Genomic DNA, 20,138 nt, shown 5'->3' with positions numbered 1-20,138 from the left:
AGCAGCGCCAGCCGCCCGCCGCCCACCCGCGCCCACCCACCCCTCTGCTGAGGGGGAACACCCCGCTGTCCCCAGGCCCTGGGGCTGCTGGTGGCCTTGAGGATAGCCTTTTGTGTGTCCCCCGCACCAAAATCCACCCCCGCATTATGCTGCTGACACTGGGGGGCTTCAAGGTGCCCTTGGGGGAAGCAGGAGAGTGATTTTGTCCCGCCCCGACCTCTCCCGGGTGTTTTGCTTAGGGAGGGGTTGGAGCCTGGAAGGGTTGTTTGGGGTGACATTGGTGCGGGAGGAGGGAGCTCAGTATGGGGGGGGAATAGGGGGGATTCCCCGAGAGGGAAGGTAGGGCGTGGATGTGGGGTCTTTCAGCAGGTTATGTGGATATTGGGGCTTTTTAGGGGGAGAATGGGGGATCCGGAGGGGTTGCAGGTTTGGAGTCTTTTTGCGGGGGGTTGTGCGATTCTTGGGAGGGGTCTGGATATGAGTCCTGTTGTGGGGGGTATGGATGTGAGTCTAGATTTGGGGTCCGGGGGGGTTCGTCAGAGGGAGTCTGGACACCGGGCTATTTAGGCGGGGAGTCCCGGGGAGTGGCGTCTGGATGTAGGGCCTTTAAGGGTGGGGGCTTGGTATCCCACTCCCCGGGGTAATTTGGGATAAAGGGGTCCCGGGGTTGGGGGCTCTGTTTATGGGGCCCTTGTGGAGACAAGGGGGATCCCCCTGGCGTGCGGGGGCAGGTCCGAGGTGGGGGCTGCCCCGCGGAGGGGGTTGGGGGGATCCCAGGCGGTGGGGGGGGCGGCGGGGGCTGTCCCGGGCTGGAGCCTCCCCCGGCCCGGCGCCTCCCCCCGCCCCCCCGCGCCGGGCGGAGCCGGAGCCGAGCGGAGCCGGTGCTGGGGCGGCTCATTGCGGCGCGGCGCGGCGGCAGCATGGCCACCACCGTGCCCTGCACCCGTTTCACCGACGAGTACCAGCTCTACGAGGAGATCGGCAAGTAAGGGCGGCGGCACCGGCACCGGTCCCGGCCGCGGTCCCGGCCCCGGTCCCGTTCCCGGCCTCGGGGCGCGACGGGGGCGGGGGGCGCTGCCCGGGGCTCGGGAAGCCGCTCGATGCAGACGTGACGCATCCCCCCCCGCTCCTATCCCCCGGGATGGGATACCCGGGAACTGCCCCCCCACCCGCCTCCCCTGGGACCGGCCCCCCCCCTAGCCCACCCCCCCAGGACCGGCCCCCCCCCAGCCCAACCCCCCCGGGATCGGCCCTGCCCAGGTCCCCCCCCCCCCCCCGGTACTGCCCTCCCCCTGGTATTGGCCCTGCCCCCCCACTGGCCCCCACCCCTTATACCGCCCCCCTCCTGGGGCCTTCCAGCCCTCCCCGGTGGCCCGGACCCCTCAGCTCCTCTGGGCCTCCCCTCCCCATAGCCCCCTAGTCCCTGCAGCCCCCTTGTTCCCCAAGGTTTCCCCATCCTTATGGACTCTCACCTTTAGACTCCCCTGATCTGTCCTCATCCCCCCAGCCCTGCTCACCCCAGACCCCTCCTCCATCCCTCCAGATCCCCTGCAGTCCCAGTCACCTGTCCCTAGAGAGCCCCCACTCAGTCCTTATAGCTGCCCTTGTCTCTATGCACACTCCATCCTTACAGACCCCCCAATACCTCATCGACACCCCCAGTTTTCACAGATTCCCCCAGCACTTCTAATCCTGCCCCTGGCTCCTGCAGACCCCCTGAGTCCTTAAAGCCCCCTTGCTCCAATAGAGCCCCCATTCTCACAGACCCCCTCATCCCCACAGATCCCCCCCCTGCCCAAAGCTCCTACAAACCCCCACCCCCTTCAGTCCTTATAGCCCCCCTGGTCCCTTCCAAACCTTCCACCCCGCCCCCAGTCGTGATAGACTCCCCCTTCCCTAGTCCTTACAGCCCCCCTATTGACACCCCCCATTCTCCAGACTATCCTTGAGTATTTACAGGCACCTGCTCCTTTTAGACCTCCTCCCCTTTCAGGACCCCCTTGCTCCTCACCCTGATGGATTTCCCCATCCCTCCTGATCCCCCCCCATCCCCCCAGCATTTCCATAGACCCTCCCCATCTCCATAGACCGCTCCCCCCCATCCCTCTCTCCTCTGGTCCTTCTAGACCATACTGCCCCTATCCCCTTTTGGGCCTTATATAACTCCCCAAATCCACTCCTCCTTCGGGTCCGTATAGACTTCAACCCTCCTGGGCCCCCCGGGCCTTAAAAACTCCCAGGTCCCCTCTGCTGATCTGAATCCTTCCAAGCCCCCCAGCTGCACCCCCTGCATCATGACCCCCTCGGGTGGGTGTTGTGGGGAGCTGAAGAGGAGCTATTTGTGGGGGTTTCATTTGCCCCCAGGGCCATGGGGGTTTCAGTTCCCCCCCCATCCACGGGCAGGGATTGGCGGGGAGTAAAATGAGGGGAAGGGGGAGGGGGTCAGGCCTTTTGTGAGGGGGATTGCACCCCAACCCCCCTAGAACGGGGGAACATTTTGCAGGGATGGCTGTAGTCCCTTTGGGGGTACCGGTAGGGGGAACATGATGCCAATTGGGGGCTGTTCTGTCGGTCTGCCCAATATCCAGCCCATCCTGGTTGCCATGGCAACGTGGTCCTGTTTCCCCCTTCCCTTCTTTCGGTGTAGCCTGCCAGCCATGGCGCATGTGTCCCCCTCTCACCGGGCTAGGGGGGGATATTCCTCTCACCGGGGGTGGGGAGAAACAGGCATGGCTCAGGCCATTACACTGTGCCCCCCACTCGGGGGCTGGCACCCACCATGTCCCCTGTCCAAGGGGCCACATGGGGAAGGGAGGGGTCAGGGCCCTGGGAACCCCTCCTTTTCCCTTGGTGGTGAGAAGGTCCCCACTATTCTGGCCAGCATGGGGTCCTTGGTGCCTGGGGACATGGGGCGGTGGCAGGAGACAGCCTGGCCCTGCGCCCTTCCCAGGGCACACGTTCCCGCACAGCACCCTCTCCATGGCAGGACTGGGATGGTGCTGGTCTCAGCCGTGTCCCCAGCCTGTTATGGGGATCTCCTCTGTGTGCCCTGACGCTGCCTTGACCCCCTCCTCCAGTAAGGGAGGGGCCTGTCGGGCAGGGAGCAGGCAGAGGATGTGCAGGGACATGGGTTCTGGAAGGGGGACGGGTGCCGATGGCAGTTGAAGAGGCTGCAGGTGCTTCTGCCTGGCATGGGCACGACCATCTCATCTCTGTCCCTGTTCCTGGGGTGTTGGCAGCTGCCAGCTTCCTATAGTCACAGCTGGGTCCTGTGCCCACAGTCACCACTGTCACCGCCACTACCATCATCACCATCACTGCCACCACCACCACGGCCACTGCTGCCATCCGGGCCACCCACTGTTCCCATGGCAACGAGCTGCCGGTGCTGGATCCTTCCTGCGACCCCCCCCTCCCCCCCACCCCCCGATGATGAATGGCACCGAGCCCCCCCTCCAGCCTCTTTCCCCCAGCCGCCCCCTGGTGCCCCCCCCGCGCACCCATTGCAGGATCCTCCCTCCCCACCCGTGTCGGGGTTCACCCCCTCTGGTGCTGAGTCACGGTGGGTGCAGCCCCCTGACCTCGGGTGCTGAGTCATGGGTGGGAGCCACCCCCTGCCCACCCCCCGAGGTGCTTTGGGGCGTGCTGAGCCTGTCCCTTCCCAGGGGAGCTTTCTCGGTCGTCCGGCGCTGCGTCAAGCTCTGCACTGGCCATGAGTACGCTGCTAAGATCATCAACACCAAAAAGCTCTCAGCCAGAGGTAGGACCCCCAGGAGCCCTGGGATGCACCAAGACCCCCCTAGCACGCGAGGGGGTCACTCCCAGACATCCTTGGTACCTGTGGTAACTCCTGGTGCCTATGGCACCTCTGACACCTCTGATACCCCTGGTGCCCACGACTGCTGTGGTGCCCATGACACCTGTGACAGTTTGTGACCCCAGTGGTTCTGGTGACACCGGGTGCTGGTGAGGGGGTGAATGCTCCAGGGGGTGGGGTCTGGCCCTGCCTATCCCCATTATCCCCCCTGCTGCCTCCCACGGGGCCCCTCAGAACTTGGTCTGTTCCTGAGGGGTGTCCTGTAGGTACACAGGTGTAAGCAGAAGGGGGGGGAGGGTGTGCATGCACAGGTTCGAGCCCTGAGGTGGGGATGTGTGTGATGGGGATGTGTGTGATGGTGGGTGTGTGCACACATGAGCAGTGGGGGTACTTGAGTGTGTGTGCACAGGTGTGCATTCATGATGCTTGCTCATATGTGTGTTCATGGTGTGTGTGCACACGTGTGGGTGTGCACACACTTGAGAGCGGGGGGGTGCCTGACTGTATGTGCAGAGGTGTGTGTATGTGTGTGCTTGGCGTGCATCTAGGTGTGAGCAGAGTGTGTGTCAGCGGGGCTGGCTGCGGGTATGCACACATCAAGGGGGTGTGTGTATGTGTGTGTGTGCTTACACATGAAGGTTGGCACTGCTGTGTGTGCACATGTGTGAGCAGAGTGGGTGCCTGTGGGGTGGGGTGTGCTCAGCAGTGGGGGTGTACAGGTGTTTGCTGGTGTGGGATGTGCAGAGGTGTAGATGTTTCAGATGTGCACCTGGATAAGAGGCAGCATAGAGTAGCACAGGGGTGTGTGTGTTTCCTGTGTGTGCACAGGTGTGTGTGTCTGTGGCTATAGCTGTATGCACGGGTGTGAGCTAGTAGAGCGAGTGAAGCAGTGCACAAGTGTGCGTGAACTGTGTGTGCGCTGTGTACACATCTGTGCACATGTCTGTGTGCTCTTGTATGCAGACACATCTAGAGGTGCAGCTGCAGTCTTGTACACGTGTGCGCTCATAGAGTGGCTGTTGCAGGCACACACATGTCGAGTCACCCACAGAACTGCACAGATGTGCGCACCTGCACATGCAGGAACCACCACGCACAGGGGTACAGCTGCACACTCCACATCACACACTAATACAGGTACAGTGATGCACACAGACGTGTACACGTGTGCACACAGGTGCACCTATGGAGCTGTATGACTGCACACATAGGTACACGAGGTACAGCCACACCCACATATGTGCACAACTTCAGGACACAGATACCCCCACACACCCATCACACCTGTACAGCCGCACACCTTTATACCCACACACAGGTTCAGCCACAGGTGCTTGCGCACATGTGCACACCTGCACACCCATCTGTACATGTATACAGGCATGCACAGCCTTACACACGGGCACACACATGAACGTGCACACCTGTGCAGTGTGTGCATGCCTGTATCCACATGCACACCCAACCCACGTACGCACGTGTGCAAACCTGTACACACTTGCACATGTGCACACCCAGACACACACGCACAAGCCCACAAACCCCACCCCTGCCCCCAGTGCATACCTGCACTCTCCACAGAGCCACATGCACTCCCACATAGGCATCTCTGGCTCCTCTTGCTGGGGTTGGACTGGGGACAGGTGATGGAGGGGGGGAGGAGCAGGGCAGGTACCCCCCTGACCACTGCCCCCACAGACCACCAGAAGCTGGAGCGCGAGGCGCGCATCTGCCGGCTGCTCAAGCACTCCAATATTGGTGAGTGACTGGGGACACCAGGGGATTCTCACCACTGTGGACCTGCTTGGAGCTGCTGTGGGACACTCTGCATGACACCCTGGGCATGTGTTGGGTGTCCCTCTGGGGATGTATGGGATCCCATCTTGGGGTCCTTCTGGATGCCACCTTTGGGACACTGGGTGTGGGTGTGTGGGCTGCATGTGACACAGACACCGGGGTGCCACATGCAGTGGCTGGGGGAGGGGGCCAGGGAGTATGTGGGGGGCTGGGCCTGAGCCTGTCCCCATCTGGTCCCCACAGTGCGGCTCCACGACAGCATCTCCGAGGAGGGGTTTCATTACCTCGTCTTTGACCTGTGAGTATGGTGGGAGGCTCCTAGAGCTTCAAGAGGGGCTTAGGGGATCCTGGGGGCTCTCGGGGGTCTCAAGGTGATGTGGTGCCTGGCTGTGTTTCAGGGTGACAGGTGGCGAGCTCTTTGAGGACATCGTGGCACGGGAGTACTACAGTGAGGCTGATGCCAGGTGAGCCTTCACTGTCCCATGCACCCCCTAAAGCCCTGGACACCCCCAGCCACCCGTGCCCTGCACCCTGGGAGGCCTGCAGGGATGGGGCAGCTCCAGCAAGGCAGGCAGGGGACACCCAGTGGGAGGGGAGGTGCACCCCCTTGGCCCCCCTGTTATTGTAACCCCTCCACTCACTCCATCCTGCTGCTGGGTGGGGTGGGGACCCCCATATTCCACTTCCCACTCCATGCTCTGCTGCTGAGTCCTGGCACTATCATGACCTGTGCTGGAGGGGCTGGTGGCAAGTGGGGGGCCCCCAGGGCCCCTTCTGTGCTGTCCCCAGCCCCCCAGTGCCCTGTGTGCCGCCATGTGCCCCTCCCCGTGGTCTCTGGGCTTTCACAACATTGTTTCTCCCCCTCTCTCGTTCCCCCCATCTCCGTCCCCCCACCCCTCCCGTCCCTGTCCCCTTCGTGCCCCTCACCTCTTCCATCCATTCCCCCCACCCCTCTGTCCCTCTCGTCTCCCATCACACGTGTCTTGGGCTCTGTGTGTGTCCGTGTGTCCATCTGTGTGTCCGTCCGTCCCACCGCTGCCCTCTGCTCGCTGCCCCCCCAGCCCTTGCCCTCTGTTTTGCCTCCTACACCCGTCCTTGCCCCTGAAATGCCCCTTACCCTCCCATCCCCCTCTCCTGCCTCTTTCTCTCACCCTTTTACCCCCAACCTGTCCCCACACCCTGATCCTCCCTTTTTGCTTCCCACCCCTTTACCTCATCCCACCCCGCCAAACTGCCCCCCACTCCCACCTCCTTTACCTCATCCTGCCCCCATCCTGCCCCAGTCTCCCACCCCCTACCCCTCCATCCTGCACCCCTTCACCCCATCCCGCCCCCCTCCCACACCCTTTGCCCTATCCTGCCCCATATCCTGACCCCTCTCCCACCCCTAACCCTCCATCCTGCCCCCCCGCCCCTGCCCCCCGTTCTGTTTTGCAGTCACTGTGTCCATGAGCTCTTTGCCCGCGTTCCTCCCACCCATCACTTTGCCCCTGAGCAGAGGGAGCCGCAGGTCAGTATCTGGGGGGGGCCGGGGGGGCCACTTCCCCCTCGCTGCCCCCACCCACCGCTGCCCCCGCTTCCCGGCGCCCCGCTCCACTCGTCAGGACCCTGCTGTGGGGCTTTCTCCTCTTTTTTCTCCCTGACCTCCCTTTTTTGCCCACCCCTCACAAGGAGATTGCCCCCCTTAATGCCCCTGCTCCCCCAGCTAAGCGGGGCCCCCCTTCACCCCCATTTCAGGCTCTCATCCCCTCGCTCCTTCTCTCTTTATTTCTTGTCTCGTCTCCATCCACCCCTCTAACCCCCCCCCCATCCCCTGTTCCCCCGCTTCCCCCGCGAGTCCTGTCTGGGGGATCCCAGTGTCTGGGCAGCAGCAGGGATACGGGGGCTCCCATGGGGGACAGGGGATGGGCACAAAAGCACCATTGGGATGACCCCATGGCTCTGTGCCAAGGTTGGAGCTCACCTGGTAGGTGCTGAAGGGTGACCCCCCAGGCAGTGACCTCTACAGGGACGAACCTTCAGCCAGTGACCATCCCCCCAAGGATGACCCCCAGGTAGTGACTCCTCAAGGAATGATCTCACAGGTGTGACCCCTAGTCAGTAACCCCCCCTGAAGTGACAACCCTGGGATGATGCGCCAGAGGTGACCCTTGAGGGATGACCCCCAGACAGTGATAGGCTCCCTGGATGATCCCTGGATCATCCTTAAAGCTTGGGTTGGAAGGAACCAGGTGCTCCCAGGGGTGATACCCCCACGAAGGAGTGACAGCCTCAGAGATGACTGCTCCCTCAGGCAGTGACATCCCAATAGGTGTCCCCTAGGCACCCCACCCCAGGTGGGACTCTCCCCAAGGGTAGCCGCTCTGGGTGACCTCCCCAGGTGGTGATCCCTCAGGAGTCCCCCTAGGGGTGATGCCCCTAGGCTGACCCCCCTGGCAGGGGTACAGAGGGGTTGCCATGCACAGCACCCACAAATCCCAGGTCACCACTCATTTTTCTCAGTTCCCCCTGCGTGCAGTGGAGCCCTAGCAGTGGGACAGGGGGGCTGGTTTGGAGATGCAAGTTGTGGACAGGGGATGTGAGAGGTGGGGGAGCAGCGTACCTCTGACCCCCCTTCCATTTGCACGCAGCCACTGCATCCAGCAGATCCTGGAGGCTGTCCTGCACTGTCACCAGATGGGGGTGGTCCACAGGGACCTCAAGGTAAGTGTATCCCCCCAACCCCCATCTGTCCCTCTGCCCCTCAGCCCCTGCCCAGTTCTTGGGGAACCCACAACCTGGGTGTGGTCCTGGCCCAGTGGGTTCTGGGGAGTCGCTGAGATCTTGATGGGCTTGGGGGATCCCCTCAGCTCTGAGCACCCCATCTACCTTTTCTGGGGATGTGTCTCCCAGTTTTGGCACAGTTCTGCACTGCTGGGAAGTGTCACTGAAACCCCCCCAGTTGCCATTGCCCCAGGGGGAGTGTGAACTGGTGGGGATGGGGGCATGGGGGTGGGAGCAGCTGGAGCTTGGCTGGGAGAGTTGGGCAGGACACAAGGGGGGAATGAGTGGGACACGGAGGGATGGTGGGATACAGGGGGATGCTGGCATTGGGGGGGATGCTGGAATGTGGCCAGTGAGACACAGGATGACCCTGAGCTGGCTGTGGGGCTGTGCCATCCGGCACTCTTGGCCGTTGACATAGGGCACCCATAGCCACAGCCCCACAGCACGGAACTGGCTGATGTGCAGGACCTGGTCAACGGCAGCAGTAAATTCCCTCTACTTGCCCCATCCCTCCTCTCTGTCCCACCCATGTCTGTGCCTGGTGCTGTCCATGCCTGGTGCTCCCTGTGCCCCGGTGACTGCATAGCCGGAAAACCTGCTCCTGGCCAGCAAGTGCAAAGGAGCAGCAGTGAAGCTGGCGGACTTCGGCCTTGCCATCGAGGTGCAGGGGGATCAGCAGGCCTGGTTCGGTGAGTGCTGCTGCCCCCACTGCCCACCACAGCCCCAGCCCTTGCCCACTGTGTCCTGCTCACCATGCCCCTGCGCTGTCTCTGCTGTGTCCCTCCGTGCCCACTGAGTCCCTGCGCTGTTCCTACTGCATCTGCCCCATGCCCACCACAGCCCTATCCCATACCCACCATGCCCATGCCTCTGTGCCCACATCATCTTGCCCTGTGCCCATCGTGTCCACCCCTGCCCCATGCCCATGTCCCAGTCCCATGTCCTGCACTGTGTCCTGTCCTTGTCCCTTCCCACTGTGGCTCAGCTGTCTCTCCTCACCCATCTCTCTGTCTCTGTCCCAGGATTTGCAGGCACACCTGGCTACCTGTCCCCTGAGGTCCTGCGCAAAGAGGCCTATGGCAAACCGGTGGACATCTGGGCATGTGGTAAGAGCCAATTCCTGCCCAGTCCCTGCCTGGTCCCTGCCCCTTCTCTGCCCCCATCCCAGACCTGCACCCAGTCCCAATCCTGAACCCTGCCCTGTCCCTACCCTAATCTCTGCCTTAATCCCTGCCCAGCTCCTGCCCAATGCCTGCCCAATCCCATCCTAATCTGTGCCCCATCACAGCCCGATCTGATCATTCTGATCCCATCCCACTTCCATTTTGGCACTTTCCAGGCTCCATTCTAGTCTTAACCCATTCCCATCCTAGTCTCACTCTCTTTCCCATCCCATTTCTATGCTGGTCCCAGTTCCTGTTCCAGCTCTGACCCCATCCTGGAGCCATACTGTGCCATATGCCCCGGCAATGCCACACTGTCCCCTGTCCATGCCATCATGGCAGCACAGGGGACAGGCCATGTTGAGAGTAACTGCTTTGTCATGGGCACACCACAGGGCCGGAGGGAGCCAGGGGTGGTTTGGGGTCCCTGCACTCCCCTAACCCCACTCTCCCTGGCTCAGGGGTCATCCTGTACATCCTGCTGGTGGGCTACCCGCCGTTCTGGGACGAGGACCAGCACAAACTCTACCAACAAATCAAGGCCGGGGCCTACGATGTAAGTCCCTGGTGCCAGGACTCCATGCCCTGCAGCGGCTGGCCCATTAACTCTGGAACCTACAGAGGGATGCTACAGCTGATCTTTAGCAGGCAGAGCCTGGGGGTGGCTTTGGGCCATGTCTTCGGTGGCTGGCTGGAGATATCTAGGGATGTGGAGTGACACCGATGCCGTGGGGCTGCCCCTCCACAGCTGTCACCCCCGTGTCCCTGTGCTCCCCCAGTTCCCTTCACCTGAGTGGGACACAGTCACCCCCGAAGCGAAAAACCTCATCAATCAGATGCTGACCATCAACCCCGCCAAACGCATCACAGCCCACGAGGCCCTCAAGCACCCGTGGGTCTGCGTAAGTGCAGTGTGCCCCTCAGTGTGTGTCACCCCGGTCCACTGACCGCTGGCACCTGATGCTGACCCCACTGTCCCCCACAGCAACGTTCTACTGTGGCCTCCATGATGCACAGGCAGGAGACAGTGGAGTGCTTGAAAAAGTTCAATGCCCGGAGGAAGCTCAAGGTGAGGGGGCTGGTGTGGAAGGTGTGGGCTCGGGACAGTGCTTATCCTCCCAGCACCACCTTGCCTTTCCACAAGGCTCTCCTGTGGGACCCTCCCCTGTCCACTGTGGGACCCCTGCCCTGCCCACTCTGGCAGCACCTGGTACAGCATGTTCCCATCCCAGCACCCATCCAGGCCTTCCTGTGCCCTTCCACGGGGCATAGTCCCTTCTCATGGGGTGTTGCGGTCCTGCTCGGTGTTCCACTCTGCTGCAGGTTTTGGTCCCATCCCAGTGACACACAGTGCGTCACGGTCCCACCTTGTCCCTGCCCAGTATCTTGCCCCATGCCATGGCTCTAGCCTGCCCTTGTCCAGCTGCACGCCCAAATCTACACCTTCTATCCCACTGCCTGGTCCCCTGGCTCCATCCTGCCCCCTCATCCTGCAAACCCCTTTCCCACTTCCCATGGGCCCCATCCTGTACCACCCCCATCCCATCACCCCATTTCTCCCTCTCCATCTCGTCCCGCGCCCCCAGGGCCCCATCCTGCCCGTCCCAGCCCAGCACCCTCTCCCTGGCTCACCCTGCCCCTTCCCACAGGGTGCCATCCTCACCACCATGCTGGCCACCAGGAACTTCTCAGGTAAGGGGGGGCTCCCACTGGCCGGGGGGGCCGGGGGCGGCAGCCCCCCCTCCATAGCCACCCCCCGGGCCGGTGCCCCCCTCTCTCTATCTCGCTGTCTTTCTCTCTTTCTCCCCTCCCTTCCTTAACCCCCCCACCCATTTTTTCCCCATCGGTGAGGACGGGGCATGTGGTAGCCAAGGTGGGGGCAGGACCCGGGCCCCCGCCCCACGCACACAGCAGCAGGTAGTGCCCGGTCCCCGCGTGTCCCCCCCCACTCCGGTGGCTGGCGGGGGGGCGACACGGGGAGGGGGACGGAACAGCACCAGCCACCCCAGGCCTGAGGCCGGGGTGATGGGCACCCCAGGAGTTCTTGTTGGGGGGGGGGAAGGTGGGGGTCCCGGCTGCAGCCCCTCCCCGCCCCTCCTAACAGGAGCTCTGCTCCCTCTCTCTCTCTCTCGTGGCCCGCAGTGGGCAGACAGACCACCGCTCCTCCCACCATGTCGGCGGCCGCTGCCGGGGCCCCCCTGGGGCTGGTGGAACAAGGTAGACGCGTCCGCAAAGGGCCCCCCCGGCCTCCCCGGCCCCGCTTGGTCTCTGTGTGTCCCCAGATCCTTCATCCCCATGTCACCCTCTTCTCCCAGCCATCCTCTTCCCTGCCTCCCACCTCCCCAGTGGGTTTCGGGTACCCTCCTCGGAAATCGGAGCGCATGCATGGCCCCCCGGCACTGCCCCCCCGCAGCCCTCCAGCCTCTCCCTGTCCCCGCTGGCACCAACAAATGCCGCTGTCCCCCCGCTGCCATCCCGCAGCTGGACTCGGGGGAGGGGTCTCTGCACCAGCCCCCACCTCCAAGGTGGGGCTGCTGCGTGCTTGGCCCTGGGCCATTGATTCCTGGGGTACGCACTGATGGCATCCCCAGGGTGCGCATCTGAGTGAACGGTGAGGAGCTGGGAGCGGGGGGATAATTTTAGGGTGTGTCCCCCCACCGCTCCCAGCCGACGGCACTGCCCCCCTCCTGCACACAGGGGGGGCACACCGGTGCATGGGAGGGGGGGCGAACGGGCTGCATGTCCTGTGTCCCCCCGTGCCCCCCCTGCGTCCCCACCCCGCATGTGCCCCCCTCGCATGTGTCTGCCCCCGGCACGTTCCCCCAGCCCCCGCCAGCATGTGCCTCCCCCCAGCTTCTGAGAGCTGCAGCCAGTGTTTGTGAGCCGCGAAACACTCGGCGGGTCTTAAACCATCCTCCAAAAACATTAAACCATTAAACCATTAATTAAACCGTTGCCCACACAAAGGGCAACCACGGGCCCCCCTGCCAGGGGTCCCCCTCTCCTGCCCCCCAGTTTGGCTCTGGTTTAAACCCCCACCTCTCAGCGCCCGCCTGCTTTCAGAGGAGGGACCGGGACCCTTGGGGACACCCTGCTAGGGACTCCTGAGGAGACAGAGTCCACGGGGGAGGGATGTGTGGGTCATCTTTTCCTCCCCACATCTGCCCGCCCCCTCCTTTGGTGCTGACGGGTGCCACTCTGCTGTCACTGGACTTGTCACCGCACATCCCCCCTCAACTTGTGATGCCAGCCGGGGGAGGGGTCCCTCAATGTGGAGGAATGACAAGAATGCTCAAGGTGACACCCTGTGCCCTCTACACCCCCAAAAACACTTGTGCCCCACCAAGTCCCCATCACCCCCAATTCCCCAGAGATCGTGGTAGCAGTGACAGATGCTCATACCCGTGCCTGTCCTTGTCCCCTTCCAGGACGATAGGGGGGGCACAGGCAGCTGTCCACACCCCCTGTACTCAACTCATCTTTTTTATGTTCTTTTTTATGTTTTTCCCCTTTTCCTCCTTTCCCCCCCTCTCCGTTTCTCTCTTGCCCCCCTCCCCACTCCTCTCTCTCGCTTTCCTCTCTGCATTTCTCCAAGGTAAGCCAGCCCTGCCCCCCAGCGCAGGGGCCACCAGGATGGGGACCCCCACAGGCTGGGGGCACCTCCTTCCCCCAGTCTGAGGACCCACTGAGTTTGGGGACCTCTCCCTCCAGAATGGGGACACCCTGCCTGGATGGGGATCTCCACAGGTTGAGGACATCCCTCCCAGGATGGGAACAGCCCACCAGGATGGGGATAGCCCCACAAGATTGGGGAAAGCTCTCCTTGGGTGGGGACACTCTCTTCCCCCAGGATGGGGACCTTTCTGAGTTTGGGGATCCCTTCAGGTTGGGGACACCCCTCCCAGCATGGAGAATCCCCCCAAAATGGGGATTCCCTAGGATGGGGACACCCCACCCAGCATGGGGACACCCTCCAGTAAGGGAACACCCCCAGGATGGGGACACCCCTCCCAGCATGGGGTTACCCCTCAAAATGGAGACCCCCTTAGAATGGGGACACCTCTCCCTGCATGGGGACCACCCCTCCAAAATGGATGGGGACACCATCTTCCTCATGTGTTGCCCCTCTTTGGCACTGGGGTGGCAGGTACTGCCAGGGTGGGATCAGGTTGGGTGGCTGGGAAGGGCCTGGGTTCGGGGTGTCCCTTGTGCTGGGATGGAGCACTGACACTGTCTCCCCCACAGCAGCTAAGAGCTTACTGAACAAGAAGGCCGACGGCGTGAAGGTGAGGGGCCAGAGGGGCTGGGGGGAAGCCGAGATGGGCTGCTCCCCCCCCATGTCACTGAGCCCTTTCCATTTCTCCCCTCCAGCCCCAGACCAACAGCACCAAAGGCAGTGCTGGCGTCACCAGCCCCAAGGGGACCCTCCCACCCACCGCTCTGGTAGGTGCCCCCTACCCTGCACCCCCAGATCCCCCATCGGATTCATCCCACCAGCCCATCCCATCCATCACCATGCGTGCCCCTGACCGGCTGTTCCTGGGCTCGCTGGGGAGGGGGGTGTCCCAAGGATGGAGAGGGGTGTGCAGGACAGGGGCACAGGGTGACCCCACTGGACAGACAAGGTGGGTGAAGGGTGCAGGCCTGTGGACAGCCCCGCATCTCCCTCAGCCATGGGGACAGTGACATGGGTGCAGGACACAGTCATGCAGGTGTCCCACCACAGGGACAAGGTAGGTTCACGACATGGAGATGTACCTGCCATGGGGACAGCAAGGTGGGTGCAGGATGTAGGCATGAGGATGTCCTGTGACATGGGGACCAAGGTGGGTACAGGACATGAGTATGGGGGTGCCCCACCAGGGGAACAAGTGAGTGCAGGGTACAGGCGCTGATGCCCCATAATGGGGACAAGTCACAGGCAGGAGGATCCTGGTGACACGGATGGCAAGGTGGGTGAAGGGTTGGGGGACAGGAACACCCTGCGATCCCAATGGCAGGGCAGGTGCAGGGTCACAAGAATGGGGCTGCTGACTGTGACCTCGCAGGTGAGGTAAATGCAGGATCCAGACACAGGACTGCCCAGCTGGCACAGGGAGTGCAGGACACAAGAAAGGTGTGGCTGTCTGGAACAGCAGGTGCAGGATTTGAGGGACCTCTGGCAATTCCAGCAGCGGGGTACATGCAGGGGTGGGTGCAGGGGTGCCTGTTGTGACCTTTATGGCACAAGGGGTGCAGCACAAGGGCAGGGTCATGGTACCATGAGGCCAGAATACAGGCAGGGTGATGCCCAGCTGGCACAGAGTGCTGTGTGCTGGGGAAGGTGTACCTGGCTGGTTGGTGAGTGCAGGATATGGAGAAAGCAGTGCCTACCCCGCACAGTGAGGGTGGGATGCAGGCAGCAGGAAGGTGTGGATGCTGGGTACTCAGGGTGTGGGCACTGGGATGGTCAGGATACGGACACAGGGAGGGTTGGGATGCAGGCACAGGGATGGTCTGGGTGCAAGCTGAGGGATGCACAAGGATATGAGCACTGCTCGGGATGCAGGCAGCAGGATGGTTGGGATTCAGGCACCTGGATGCCTGGGATGCTCAGATGCAAGGTGAGTGGAGCCCCTGGGCACCAGGATGCAGGACAGGGGCACGGAGCTGCCCCCCAGCCCAGCCCATCCTTTCGGCCTCACTGCGTCTCTCCCCTGGCTCTGCCCACCTCTTTCCCCCCTTTCTCCCCCCTCCATGTCTGTGAATTAAACCATTTGGCTTTGCTGGACTAATGACTCTCTGCTTCTCTCCCCCCTCTCTATCCCCTTCCCAAATCCGGTCTGGGTCTCTCCTCGCCCCTGTCCACGTGCTGCTCAATCCGTCGTCCCCTCTCGTTGTCCCCTCCGGGCTCTTGCTTCCCCCCACCCCCGCGTCTGTCTCTCTCCCTTCTCCCGTAGGAGCCTCAAACTACTGTAATTCATAACCCCGCGGACGGCACCAAGGTATTGCTGCCCCTGCTTTCCGCCTCCATCCTCCCCCCAGCATCAGCCATGTCACGGGGGGGGTGACGTGGATGAGGAGTGCGCATGGGGCGCGGTGACAGCGGGGTCCCCCCGTGCTGTCCGGTGTCGTTGGGGTCCTGCCAAGTCCTGGCCAGGCTTGTCCCCTCTCCCTGTCCCCCCGGGGCCAGGTCTGACCCCCCTGTTTGTGTCTCCTCCTCACCACTGCCGTCCTGCGAGCAGGAGTCCTCCGACAGCACCAACACCACCATTGAGGACGAGGACACCAAAGGTGACGGGCGCAGGGGGCGGCAGGGTTGCACTGGGTTGCACTGGGAGGGAGCTGGGATGCACTGGGGTGATGCTAGGTTGCATTGGGTTGCACTGGAATGGCACTGGGATGCACTGGGAGGATCTTGGAATGTGCTGGGATGGCTCTAGGATGGCACCAGTATGCATTGGGGTGCACTGGAATGGTACTGGGATGAACTGGGATGGCTTCAGGATGCACTGGGATGGCACTGTGATGGACGGTTGTGGAATGCTCTATGATGGCACTAGGATGCATTGGGAGTGTGCTAGAATGCACTGGGTGAAACTGGGATGTGCTAGGATGACACTAAGAGGCACTGGCGTGCACCGGAATGGCACTGGGATGGCACTGGCATAGCACCAGAATGCATTTGGTTTGCTGGGATGCACTGGAGCAGCGCTGAAATACTCTGGGATGGAGCTGGGATGGCACAAGGATGCATTGGGGTACACTGGAATGGCACTAGGATACACTGGGACAGTGATGGGATGCACTGGGATGGCACTGGAATGCACTGGGATGGCACAGGGATGCATTGGGGTGGCACCAGGATGCACTGGGAGTGTGCTGGATGGAATGCATTGGAATAGAGCTGGGATGCATTGGGGTGGCACCAGGATGCACTGGGAGTGTGCTGGATGGAATGCATTGGAATAGAGCTGGGATGCATTGGGGTGGCACCAGGATGCCTTGGATTGCACTGGAATTGCACTGGGGTGGAACTGGCATGGCACCAAGATGCAGTCAGTGCACTGCGATGTGCTGGGGCAGCACTGGAATGCACTGGCTGGAATTTGGGATGGGAACAGGATGCTTTGGGATGGCACTGAGATAGCACTGGGATTCACTGGGATACACTGGAATGGCACAGGTTTGGCACCAGGATGCACTGGGGTTGTACTGGGACATTTCTGGGATGCACTGGTAGTGTTCAAATGCACTGGAATGGATCTGGGGTGTGCTAGGCTGGAGCTGGGCTGACACTAGGATTCACTGAGATGGCACCAGGATGCACTGAGAGCACGCTGGGATGCACTGGGAGGGTACTAGGATGCATTGGGGTGCACTTGGATGAAAATGGAATATATTGGGACATGCTGGAATGGCACTAGAATGGTACTGGGATTCACTGGGAAACAGTAGAATGGTACTGGGATGCACTGCAGTGGTACTGGGATGTATTGGGATACACTAGAATAACACTGGGACACAGGAGATTGGCACAGAGGTGCAGTGAGATATTACTGGGATGCACCAGGGCAAACTGGAATGTATGGTATGCTCTGGAATAGCACTGGGAGATACTGGGATGGAACTGAGCTCTTTTGGAATGCACTGAAGTGGCACTGGGTGATACTGGGATGGAACTGAGGTGACTGGGATGGCATCAGGATGAAATGAGTCATTGGGGTATAGTGGGATGGGCTACACTGGAAAGATACTGGAATTCAACAGCATGATGCTGGAATATACTGGGATGGAACTGGGGTGAACTGGAGTATACTAGAAGGGCACTGGGTTGCATTGAAATGCAGTGGGATGGCCCTGAGATGTACTGGTGTAAACTGGGGTGTAGTGGGATGCCCTGGAATGGTGTTGGAACACCCTGGGATGTGACTGAGATGTAGTGGAATGGCACTGGAATGGCACTAGAGTGTACTGGGCTGTCACTGGAATGCAGTAGGTTGCCCTGGGATGGAACTGCAGTATTTTGGAATGTGCTGGGCTGGCACTGGGATGCACTGGGAAGCAATAGGATGGCACTGGGATGCATCAGAGGACACTGGAGCAGCTCTGGGATGCACTAGGATTGCACTGGGATGTATTGGGATGCACTTGCATGGAACTGGGAGGGTACTGGGATGCATGGGAATGGAGACACAGTGGGATGGCACTGGGAAACCCTGGTATGGAACTGGCTGTTTTGGGATGTGCTAGAATGGCACTGGGATATACTGGGACTTGCAGGAGTAATGCTGGGATGCACTTGGAACTACTGGGACATGCTGAGCAGCCACTGGGACGCTTGAGCATGCTGGGAGGGCACTGGGAGGGCGCTGGGATATGCAGGGGGGGCACTGAGCTAGCAATGAGACGTGCTGGGAGGATTATGCGAGTACTGGTGTGGCAGAGCTGTTGGGGTCCTGGGAGCACAGTGGTGCCTGTCTGTCTGCCCCCATGGTTTCTGTGTCTGTCCTCAAGGTCCCTGTGTCTGTCTGTGTGGTCTGTCTGTCTACCCTCATGGTCGGTCTGTGTGTCCCCAAGGTCCCTGTGTTTGTCCCCGTAGTCCATCCCCATGGTCTGTCTGTCTGTCCCCAAGGTTTTTCTGCCCGTTAGGTCTGTCTGTCTGTCCTGTGTCTGTCCCCATGCCTCCCCCTCAAGTTTCATGTCCATCCCAACATCCCTTCCACCCATTCCCACTGTGCCGCCTGGGGGCTGGGGCGGTGGTGGTGACAGTGACGTGCCCTCAGCCCGCAAGCAGGAGATCATCAAGATCACGGAGCAGCTCATCGAGGCCGTCAACAACGGGGACTTCGAGGCCTACGCGTGAGTGGGGCAGGGCCAGGTGGGGCGGGCTGGGCGGGTGGGGCCAGGCGGGGCCACTCTCACCTGCTGCCTGCAGGAAGATCTGCGACCCGGGGCTCACCTCCTTTGAGCCCGAGGCACTGGGCAACCTGGTGGAGGGGATGGACTTCCACCGCTTCTACTTCGAGAACTGTGAGTACCCGACGTGCCTGTGCCACCTGCCCTGCCCATCCTCTCCCTGTCCAGCCCAACCCGATCCATCCTATCTCCCTGCTTGTCTCCTTCACTGTCCCCTGTCTCTTGCCCACTGCCTGCCCATCCTGGTCACCTCGCCTGCCTGTCCCCAGCCCTCCCCTGCTTGCACCATCCTTACCCTTTCCCCTTCCTCACCCATTCCCTGCCCTTTCCTGTGCCCTTTCCCTGCCCCGTCCGTGCGCATCCCCCTTGCCCGTGCCGGCCCCGCTGACCTCGGCCGCCCCGCAGTGCTCTCCAAGAACAACAAGCCGATCCACACGACCATCCTGAACCCGCACGTGCACGTCATCGGGGAGGACGCTGCCTGCATCGCCTACATCCGCCTCACCCAGTACATCGACGCGCAGGGCCGGCCCCGCACCAGCCAGTCCGAGGAGACCCGCGTGTGGCACCGCCGCGATGGCAAGTGGCAGAACGTCCACTTCCACGGTTCGGGGGCCCCCGTCGCCCCGCTGCAGTGAAGGTGAGGGTGGGCTTGGGGCTCGGGGGCACGGGGAGCCCCAGTTGTGGCTCAGCAGGGTGTCCCCACAGAGCTTGCGGTGGCTGTCCTGGTTCCAGCCCGATGGAGACGGCGATGGGAGCCGAGGCGGCAGCCGGAGCTGCGGCCCCCCAAGCACGCGTCCGCATGCCTGTCCCCCCTACCCTGGCCCCTGCTCCCCCCTCCAGTGCCTGTGTTTGCAGAAAACAAAAAACAAAACAAAACAACAAAAAAAAAAACAAAAAAGAAAAAAAAAAAACAAAAAGCAAAAAAAACCCAAAAAAACCAAAACTATGAAGACAACAAAAAAAGGAAGAAAAAAAAAAAAGGGGGGAACACCCACCCCAATCCCAACCCCATCCACACCCCCAAACCCGACCCAGCCGCTCGGCCACAGGTGAGGGCGCTGGGGGGCTCAGCCCCCCTCCTTGGCCCGTCTCTGCTGGGGGGGAAGGGGGGTCCCAGCCCCCCTCCCGGCTGTGCTCGTGGCGTGTTGCTGTCACTGGTGGTGGATGTTGTTCTTTGGGCTCCGCTTTGCTCTGTCCTCCCCCAGCCCCTGTACATAGAGAGAGCTATTTATTTTTGAATTCCCACGGGGGTTCCCAGCAACGGGGGGCTGTCAGGGGGTGAGTGAGGTGGCAGGGGACACACACAGACTCCTTCCCCTCCACCCCAGTCCAGCACCTCCCCCGGGAGTGCTGCCTATGGGGGCTCGAGGCTGATCCTGGACACTGCTGCGCAGGGAACACGGCCGGTGCCTTTGGGAGGGTCCACCAGTCACACCCCCGTGTTCCCACCCTGCTGATCCCCACCCCAGCACCCCATGTCACAGGTGCCAGCTCCAGGTGCTGGCAGGTTTGAGCAGGGGAGCTGTGGGTGCCGTGTCAGGGGGCAGAGGGCAGCTGGGAGGTGTTGGGGTTTGGGGTGGGGGATTCAGGACGATCCAGCCAGCACTGACGCAGCATTGAAAGCACTTTAGACTAAGAGAATGGGTCTCTTAGGGGGCACAGGCTGCTCCGCCGGGGACTGCCCCGGCACGGGG

At 61.8% G+C, this 20,138-nt stretch overlaps 1 protein-coding gene across 10 annotated transcripts; it reads left to right on the top strand.

Annotated features, from left to right (window-relative positions):
• The first annotated feature begins 856 nt into the window (after positions 1-856).
• CAMK2B (calcium/calmodulin dependent protein kinase II beta) lies at positions 857-19,374 on the top strand. Of its 10 annotated transcripts, none has more exons than XM_033081157.2 (21): positions 857-985; positions 3,666-3,760; positions 5,516-5,575; positions 5,858-5,912; positions 6,013-6,078; positions 8,245-8,317; positions 8,967-9,069; positions 9,403-9,486; positions 10,005-10,099; positions 10,323-10,445; positions 10,529-10,612; positions 11,193-11,235; positions 11,686-11,760; positions 13,792-13,829; positions 13,915-13,986; positions 15,483-15,527; positions 15,768-15,816; positions 18,309-18,384; positions 18,461-18,555; positions 18,847-19,081; positions 19,150-19,374. In XM_033081157.2, exons 1-20 carry the CDS (start codon positions 921-923, stop codon positions 19,077-19,079), a joined length of 1,629 nt encoding a protein of 542 aa, XP_032937048.1. In that variant the 5' UTR covers positions 857-920; the 3' UTR covers positions 19,080-19,081; positions 19,150-19,374. The 10 variants fall into 10 exon arrangements, with proteins under 10 accessions (XP_032937048.1, XP_032937046.1, XP_032937052.1 ...); XM_033081155.2 differs by having other exon boundaries at positions 13,789-13,829; XM_033081161.2 differs by lacking the exon at positions 11,686-11,760.
• The last annotated feature ends 764 nt before the right edge of the window (positions 19,375-20,138 follow it).

This window comes from Catharus ustulatus, chromosome 27, assembly GCF_009819885.2.
Source record: "Catharus ustulatus isolate bCatUst1 chromosome 27, bCatUst1.pri.v2, whole genome shotgun sequence".
Classification (NCBI taxonomy): Eukaryota; Metazoa; Chordata; class Aves; order Passeriformes; family Turdidae; genus Catharus; species Catharus ustulatus.
Note: the sequence above shows the minus strand (reverse complement) of the source record. Positions and strands in the feature narration are given on the sequence as shown.